The 9,492-nt window shown below is 38.7% G+C and overlaps 1 protein-coding gene across 1 annotated transcript; it reads right to left on the bottom strand.

The window, feature by feature from the left end:
• On the bottom strand, positions 1-8,899 carry LOC110459395 (phosphoenolpyruvate phosphomutase). Its single transcript, XM_021511623.1, has 9 exons — positions 8,400-8,899; positions 8,033-8,088; positions 7,379-7,475; positions 6,576-6,788; positions 4,036-4,136; positions 3,156-3,273; positions 1,791-1,870; positions 450-626; positions 1-125 (listed from the first exon to the last, which is right to left on the bottom strand). Exons 1-9 carry the CDS (start codon positions 8,449-8,451, stop codon positions 42-44), a joined length of 978 nt encoding a protein of 325 aa, XP_021367298.1. The 5' UTR covers positions 8,452-8,899; the 3' UTR covers positions 1-41.
• Between the last annotated feature and the right edge of the window lie 593 nt (positions 8,900-9,492).

The following is a 9,492-nucleotide window of genomic DNA, read 5'->3' as shown; positions in this document are numbered from 1 at the left end:
TTATAACAGTTGGTGTGGTTTATAGCAGTGGGTGTGGTCTATCACTTCTGTGGGAGGTACTTGTCCTCTGCCTGCACCAGCTCATCATCCTGTTGAAGTCGGAAAACTTCCTTCACAGTCACAATCTGTGAACAACAATAGAAAATGTGTCAAAATTAGCTTGTGATTCAAGTTGTCATCCGAAATATCAGCAAAATTGTGTTATAACTTGATAAGAAAATGAAGAAAAAATGGATAAGGGTAGCATTATTACATCTTTTCCCATGCATGGCCTTATAGAAAATACTCCTCCACTCATACTGAAAATTATAGTTTCTACAGCTTATAAGAAATTTTAGAGGAAAATTTATTTTTTTGACGAATTTCATTTGGAGAAAAATCTGCTGTAACAATTTAGAAAGAACAAATGCCGACTTTCCACCTTGTGAAGTGTGATGTCAAAATCTCACCTTTTTTTCCACGTTTACAAGTGACTGATCTTTATATATCTGTGCTGTTGTCTGTTGCATGGCCGACACGGCCGACCGCAGGTTATGGTTGGCCCAGATCACCATGGAAACGCCCATATCTCTGAACGTTTCAGTCGGGGTGGTGTAGTACTTTGTAGGTACTATCACGACTGGTCCCTGAAATGAAAGTTAAATTGTGGAAAAAACTTTCAGAAAACAGTCGCAACAAACTACATCCGAAACCTAACTAATTACATAATTTCACCCTATTATGTGTAATAAGGAGATTTTATCACACACATATTTCAGGTCCATTAAACACATTTCTTTACCGAAAATAGGCTGNCCCCCCCCCCCCCCCCCCCCCCCCTATATTATTGTCGACAGATAATTTGCCTCATTTGCCAAAAAAATATTAAATGGTTTCCTGATGATAATATTTTCGAAATTTTCAAATAAATCATGAATTACAGTATATCAACAATAATGACTTTTCCTAGTTTGGACATTGAGTCCATTTACCAAAATACCCTAATTAAGCAATATGTACAAAGTACACACTAATAATTCGGATCCTTGCATAAATCCTCCAGACGCAACAAATCTGTCAGTTATTGATGAAAAAAACATGATCATTTGGGTTCTACATTCTCATTACCGGGTAATTAAAGAAGATTTTTTATTTTTTTTGAAAGTTGTGTTTTAGCTCTGACAATAAAGGTCTTGGTTTGTTTGTGTTTTACGTCCTATTAACATGTCTAGCTCTGGTAGTTTAAGGATGTGCCAGGTTTTGGTGGTGGAGGAAAGCCGGAGTCCCCGGAGAAAAACCACCAACCTGGCGACTGCCCCACGTATGAATATATACAGAGGCATTCAGTGTTCAAATTTAATGGTAGACTGATAATAGACAATCATTATAAAAATTAATGTTCATCTACATGAATAATGTTCATACACCATATTGTGTTGAAAGTTTTTCCTACAATGTTTAAGAATCAATGATAAATATATACTTTAGCAGTTTGGGAAAAAGTATTCTGTTAAATATTTACTTCGTTTATCATTACACATTTTCTCTTCATTTTTCGTTTCATGTTATCAAACTCCAAATGTATTTAAGTAAAATTTTCTTGGTGTCTTAAGATCGAAGTCTATAAAAAATCTATATTTCATAGACCAATATTTTCTGTGGTGTATAAATTCTAAATTCTGAGACTGGGTATTTTAAACCCTTTCACCGCTGTAGACCATAATGGACTCATCCATATCAATGCATGGTAGAGTCCACTAAAGTTACACAAGGGTTAAAGGGTTAATGCCCGCCGAGGAATAAAAACGAACCTGATTATTCCAAGCTTTCATAAAAGCTTCAATGTCAGATGGATCTGACTTTTTACTGTGCATCAAAATGGCGTCAGCTCCTGCAAATAAAACACAGACTTTTGAAAACGATCACCAATCTTGGAATTTAGTAAAACTGTAAATATTTCAAACGCATATACAGGAGGCACAGTAGTCTAGTGGTAGGACGCCAGGCTCGTGACCGAAGGGTTGCGGGTTCAAGTCACGGCACAGCACTGTTTTGTATCTTTGAGCAAGATCCTTTACTCCGCTTGTTCCAGTCTACTCAGCTGTAAATGAGTATGTGGTTGGGCATGTATATATAGTACTAGAATTGTTGAACGCTAGCTGTGAGCGCCGAAATGGCAGCACCAGCTGTATCCCCCGATGGAGTTGAGAAAGATATCTGCTGGTTGCTAAGGCCCAAGAACCACGAATAATAATTTGTGAACCACTTTGAGACGACCTACGAACTAGGTTGTGATAAAGTGGTATATAAAGGAAAAGTGAATAGTCTCACAGACATGACCCAATGACTACTGTGTCATGCTTGGCCAGACACTGTATCTCTTTGTCTATGAGCAGTTTGTGCCTAGTAAAAGGACCATTATCAAAGTTAACATTCTCATGATATGTAAATAATTTTCAGATCTGCAAATATTTTTCATTTATTTAGAAATCTTTAATCAGAATCTTTTCTCTGGGAACCGAAAAGGGGTGAATGAGGTCCAATTATACATACACGTACCCCTATTAACTAATTTTTACTTCCATATTTTAACGGCAATACAGCAGTCAGTAACCCTTTTACTGTAGAAACTTACACATCTTGTAAACATTCTTATTTTAATACAATCAATTTTTTAATTACATTAACAAATTTTAAAAATCAAGGCAAAGTATTATTGCAAGGCAATCCATAGTCCCCTACCGGTAATGATTTCTGTATTTAACAAACAGTACCCTAATGTCAGGATGTACCCAATGTTAGGAAAGTATCCTAATACATAATACAACATTAAAGCCCCAAACAAACTTTTCAAAAGTAAAGGTCAAAGGTCAAGTCATAGGTCACAGTGACCTAATTCTTGCACTCTGCACTCCGCCATCCCAAGATGTCCTTAAGCTTGTACACCAAATCTGGTTACTCCAGGTCAAAGAGTACAGAAGACATGCCCTGGACAAACATTTTTAAAAAGTAAAGGTCAAAGGTCAAGTCATAGGTCACAGAGTACCCCTAAAATTAATCCATTTTTAGTATTCACCCATCAGTCAACAGTTTTTGTCTTGTTAGATTCAGATTACGAGTTTTGACTACTTTTACACATATTTTTGCGAGTGTCTTATATATAATACAAGACTCACCTGCATTTCGGTAAGCTTCAGCCCTTTTCAGGGCCTCCTCGAGTCCCCAACCAGCGATAAACGCTTCCACTCGGGCCACAATACAAAAGTCAGGGTCTGTCTGTGTGTCCTTGCAAGCCTACGAATAAGATATATACATGTATACAGAATCAAAAACATGTCTACATGCGAAAAAAGATTAACATTTAATGCCCAGGGGTGTAGGATAGGGAAGTTCCACCAGAGGGGTTTTCAAATTTGTTAAAACCAGAGGTTTTGCCGAGAGTTTTGCAAAATTTGAAAATTCTGAGGTATACATGATGATGATGATGATGATGATGATATGATGATGATGATGATATGATGATGACGATGATGATTTGTCCTGAGAGATAATTTCAAGGCAAAAGAAGTAGATTATTACGGTGTTCAGTCATATATAATAGTTCTCTCAAACTTAACAGAAGAATGTTTACTTCAGGCAATATTTAGAGACTGTGCATATCTACTCAAAAAACAGTGCAGATCTATTTCTGTGCTGATGCAGTGTAACATAAATAAAGACTCTATGAATGTCATTGATGAGACCGAGGTAATTTTCCCTCGCGGCGCCGCGGTGGTGGTGATGATGAGGATGAGGAGGATGATGATGATATGATGATGATGATGCTTTCAGTTTAGATAAATTTGTAATTTTGTTCACTTCATATATCCTTTATACACCAATAGCCTCAGAAATATATTGTTTATAACAAATGTTACAAGGAAACATGTTACTTCTCAGAGAAGATTGCTAAACACAATATAAAATGTGACTCGGAAAACAAAAATAATCGAATTCTGAATGAGAAATTGGAATTAATGTCAAGTCCTTTGTAAAAATAACAATTAAAGATCTAACCTTGATCTTCAAACAGAACTCTTCAATGTCAGCTAACGGCTGTGCTCTGCCATCGTGGAGTGAGTTTGTCTTAGGGAACAGCTTGTCTTCGATACAGGCTCCTTGGGAGGTAAAGACAACAGCTTTGATTTTATGTTACTGGTACAATAAAAAGTTCATAAAAACATAACATTTCAGAAAAACATTTTTTTCTATATACCTCTTCAGTGAAACCTCACTTCACCGACTTTAAGAGGGGCAGGATTATTGGTTGGATGGGACGGCCAGTAAAACTCGAGAGGGGCATGATTATTGGCCGGGTGGGACGGCCAGTAAATCCACTGTTAAAGACAGAAAAAAGAACTTCCTTTAATTTGTGCAACAAAATGTACAGGCATTTTCCTGCTCTATTTGCTAATGTAACAGGAGAGGAAAAATGCAACGGGGTTTGAACCTCAGGGACCCTGCGAACTCTAGATGGACACTCTACCAATTGAGCTATTGGGTCGCCGACAATAGACCTAGTCCAGTTCCGCTACATTCCTCCCTCCTTTTTCTCACTCCCACTCACTCTCACTATATTTCAACCAGTGAATTTGCTAATCAAAACTATTCCTAATTTCTAAGATCTGAGGATTTCATCTGAATTAAAGCTCAAAAGATGCAATTGTTCTATATAACTATATAAACTTTATAAAGGTATGTAAACCATTCCAACAACCTAGGTGGAGTATACATTGGTCTGGGGTGGATGTCGCGGTATCTGTGATGTACCATTCAAGTGAGGTGGCACTATAAATGATACCTTTGGAAGTACGGCCCCACTACAAACAGAACACATTACATCTCCAGCACACTCGCAGGCATACACACATAGGGAGATATAAGTAAGGTGGAATAGGACTAGCATATGTAGTTAGCGCCCGATAAGGCAGATCCTGAAAATTCCTCAAAAATTGTACTGATTAATGTTTATATATGCTAATTGTATGAATTGTATATCTATGTACTGTAAAGCGCTTTGGAGTGGTTTATTTTAGCTAGATAGGGCCCTTCATCAAATGTTGTATATTATTATTATTAATAAAATTAAAAAAATCAATTTCCTACCAACCCAAATTTTTCTAGAGGCTTAACTAAGAATCAATTTTTTGGCCAACAAAAATTACTTGTACATCTGTAAAAAAATCAAGGAAGAAAAGTGGATTGATTGTTTTTTGTTTTGTGGGGTTTTTTTCAACATAAATTTTGCAACAGCCTGTTCCTACAGGGATTGGGAAAATGTAGCAATAGTTTTTACTGAAATTTGGTAGATATTCTTAATTTTTTCATCATTTTGGGAAAATAAAGCACTTTTTTGTTAGGTAGCATGTTTTCTGCTCTTAAAGAAGGCAAAATAACACGGACTGTTAAGGATACTTTTACCTAAATTGGGAATAATTATTTTGACTTAATGGTTGGTTGTGAAAAATCGATTTAGAACTTTCAACAAAAGGTTAGGCACAAAACTTCAGGTAAGACAGCTATGGTTATTGAACACTTAAGTACAAGGTATTACTAGTGTTCCCGAAGGGGGAAAAGGGCATGGAGAAGTGGCAGGCAAAAGGGCACATTAGGCCAAAAAGGGCATTTTAATTAGCCGCTAATTAAAGTGCTTTTTTAACCTTGCATTTGATCAAAAAGGGCGCTAAATTAGCTGTTAATTGAGGTGCCCTTTTTGGCCTCACATTAGACCATACATGGTGTACTGACCAGGGCAGTGGTTGGGAGGGAACGGGGAGGCATACATGGTGTACTGACCAGGGCAGTGGGTGGGAGGGAACAGGGAGGCATACATGGTGTACTGACCAGGGCAGTGGTTGGGAGGGAACGGGGAGGCATACATGGTGTACTGAGCAGGGCAGTGTGTGGGAGCGAATGGGGAGGCATACATGGTGTACTGATCAGGGCAGTGGTTGGGAGGGAACCAGTAGGCATACATGGTGTACTGACCAGGGCAGTGGTTGGGAGGGAACAGGGAGGATACATGGTATACTGACCAGGGAAGTGGTTTGGAGGGAACGGGGAGGCATACATGGTGTACTGACCAGGGCAGTGGTTGGGAGGGAACCAGTAGGCATACGTGGTGTACTGACCAGGGCAGTGGTTGGGAGGGAACCAGTAGGCATACATGGTGTACTGACCAGGTCAGGGTTGGGAGGGAACGGGGAGGCATACATGGTGTGCTGACCAGGGAAGTGGTTTGGAGGGAACGGGGAGGCATACATGATGTCAATAAACAATCCTAAGAAAAAAGGCATGGCGCCAGAGTAAAAGGGCATGGCGCCAGAGAAAAAGACAGGCCCCAGAGAAAAAGGGCATCGTGCCAGAGAACATGGCGCCAGAGTAAAAGGGCATGGCGCGGCGCCTTGCTAGACGGGCTTGTGGGAAACACTAATTTCTTTTTACAATAGAGAGACATTCAAATCTATTAGAATTCTATAAACATTTGGCGAAATATACACAATAACACAACTCATGATTGTATCTATATATAGCTACAGTATGTCTTATCCATTTACCAGCGATACCCCGGTCTTCTAATTTACGGACAAGTCTCCTTGCGTTGTTGAAGTTCCCATATCCAGTGTCGGCGTCCAGCAGGATTGGTATGTTTGTGGCGTCACTCATGAACTCTGTGACCTCCACTACCTGCGTCCATGATGCCTCGTTACTGTCACGCACACCGAGCTGCGCAGACACCGAGAGGCCACTTCCCCAGATACCTTTAAATCCTGGAGAAACACAGATAGATATGATAGTTCTAGATCTAATTATTTGGCGGTTTAGGCATAGCTAGTATACAGGAATAATATTGAAATAGAATTAATGTTATCCAAATAAAGCTTGTGAGATGTGATAACATCAAAAGTTGTATGTCCATCAACTAGTGTACTGATGTAAGCCGGCCCATTACCAAGTTGTCAGCCTACTCCTTTTAATGTATACATAGCCCTTATCAAGTCTTCCCTTCTCGGTGACTATGCCCCTTACCCTGACATTGACTCCTTCTGGTGTAAGACACTCCCTTCCTGATGTAAGCCCCTCCTCTCCAGATATTAACCCCTCCCCTCATTATGTAAGCCACTCCCTCTTGATGAAAGCCACTCCCCTAGATATGAAAGCCCTTCCCCTCCTGGTGTAAGCTCCTCCCTTCTAGATAAAAGCCCCTCCCCTCCAGATGACACCCCTTCCCCTCTAGATGAGAAAGTCCCTCCCCACCTGATGTAAGGACCTCCCCTCTAGATGTAAGCCCCTCTCCCTCAGGTAAACTCCTCCCCTCCTAATGAAAGCTTTATACTTACTGTAAACAAACACAACATACCTGCTTCCTGAACAATCCTGGCACTGAGACCATTATGTGCCTCCATAATAAACTCAAGTTCTTTTGAGTTCAGCATTTCTTTCAGCTGGGTTGTCTTCTGCATGAAAAGAATAGTAATTAAAGGTGGTTCAATAACATGACTTATTTGTTTTCAATGCACAACAAAGCTTTTTACTTCTCTCTTGTACCATATGACCCTGCTATTGAAGTCCATGGTTTATTGGTTTATTAAAGTTATTATTTAATGTCTGGTATAAATTTGGTATACATTATAATAATTATAATAATTACGTTTATTCAGGTAAAAGGCATTGCAATAACACAAGTGGTACAAGCATACAAATAAACATAAGACATGTTGTATACAATTTTAAATATGTAAAAAACTTATATAGGTCATAATTTTTTCAATGCCTCCGCTAGGAGTTGCATGAACCCGGGAACACTAGTCATTTATGTTCTACCGATTGAGCTAAAGAGAAAGTCTCCCTAGCCGAGTCGATAGGAAGCGGCTATTATTTTACAAGGGTAGGTGACAATTTAAGATCAGTAATTACCGGTACTTAGTAGTCACAGTATTAAATTAAACATTTCGGTACCATCCTAAACGTAAAATTAGAAAATCAGTGTATTTTATATGAACTTTTTATTTACCCTTTTTGATAAACTAGAAGACCATCTTTGTGAGTGCATGGCTGACAGCTTAGAACCTGTGGAAAGAAAAATGTGCAGGAAAGTTGAATGTTCCCAAGATTGCCGTTCGGAACCTTTCGTTTCTTTCTTATTTAGTACCCCTCAGATTTTATGCTACATATATATATATTACTAGCAGACCGTTGTGAATGTATTATGTGACATGTATTCATATTTACAACATGAAAGGAGGTCAACATTTCTATTTCAACATACATGAATAAACTGTTATATAAATATCCAAGTGAATGCATAAACGACGAAAGCTGACAAGCAATTACTGTACAAATCGGATGAGTATCGTTGGTTGATATATATATATACCTACCATGACTCAGTGCTAATTTCCCGATAGTTCTTCCGGTAGTCTGTAGTGCCATTTTCCTGTTCAGACAAAATATGTAGTCAGTGTGTCTTCACTTCTTGGTCCTTGCTCCTTGGAAACTCAGTTCGTCCCTAGCTAGTTTATGTCTAAATAGGCACACCCAACAAACTACCGGCGACACGACACAGGCTTTATGGTAAATGGTCTGTCAGCCGAAAACAAGCCGCAGTTTCGTATCCTTGTTTCACTTTCGATAACCATGTTCAAATTGGGCCGCTTTCGTTTATAGCGATCCAAACGGTTGGACCAGAGTTGTTCGTTTATGAAATAAGGTCGGATCTAGTTATCAGGTGCTCATTTCAGGTGACAAAACTTTGCAAGGCCTGCAACAGTCAAACCGGTTCCTGCGCAGAAGGCGAGACCACGTAGGTACCTGTGCATTTGGCTATATTTGTACCTAAACTAAGGTGTTCAGAGTAATTTAACATGTTTTAGGGGTTTAGACCGGCTTTCGGTAAAGATGACAGCCCCAATGATCATGGAAAAGGATTGGGTTTTGAACACTTACTTGTTGTATATATTTCCGGGTGGTAGGTAAATCTTGTACCCTGTTCCCGGACTAAAACCCCGTACCGGGAATATAAAGATATTTTAATATCTCATTAACGCGATGATTTATAATTTTTATAAAAATATAGAATAATTTCAAACATTATTTTCTAAATGTGACAATTACAAAAATGTTTATTTATTATCTAATAATTTAGAAATCGACGATAATGTGTTTTTCAAGGGGGTAAAACTTGCACGCCGCAATCAACCGTGAAAATCACGGTTTTTCACATATAAGTAGAAATTTAGGGAAAAATAACATGTTATTTTCAGATATATAGAAGAAAATACCTTACTGTTTATAATTATATAGTTTCGTTGAAATAAACAACATATTTCACATGAAAATCTGACTTTGTTGTGATCGCGGGTGTTTTGTTTACTCCCGTACCCGTACTAAGGGGACATAACTCTGTCAAGCTGTCGTTATCAAGTAGAACTCTTCGCCATTCTATTAGAATGTTACCAGGCTCTGCGACGCGGA

This window comes from Mizuhopecten yessoensis, unplaced genomic scaffold (assembly GCF_002113885.1).
Source record: "Mizuhopecten yessoensis strain PY_sf001 unplaced genomic scaffold, ASM211388v2 scaffold10059, whole genome shotgun sequence".
Taxonomy (NCBI): Eukaryota; Metazoa; Mollusca; class Bivalvia; order Pectinida; family Pectinidae; genus Mizuhopecten; species Mizuhopecten yessoensis.
The sequence above is the reverse complement of the archived record's forward strand: the minus strand, read 5'-3'. Positions and strand labels throughout refer to the sequence as shown.

What these genes read in the sequence shown, in the direction of transcription:
- LOC110459395 (XM_021511623.1), bottom strand. Translation starts at nt 8,451, where the DNA reads ATGGCACTACAGACTACCGGAAGAACTATCGGGAAATTAGCACTGAGT. An exon ending in GAAATTAGCACTGAGTCATG is followed by an intron (nt 8,089 to 8,399) that starts GTAGGTATATAT and finishes TTCTTTCCACAG; the next exon opens with GTTCTAAGCTGTCAGCCATG. An exon ending in TTGTAAACGTGGAAAAAAAG is followed by an intron (nt 126 to 449) that starts GTGAGATTTTGA and finishes TGTTGTTCACAG; the next exon opens with ATTGTGACTGTGAAGGAAGT.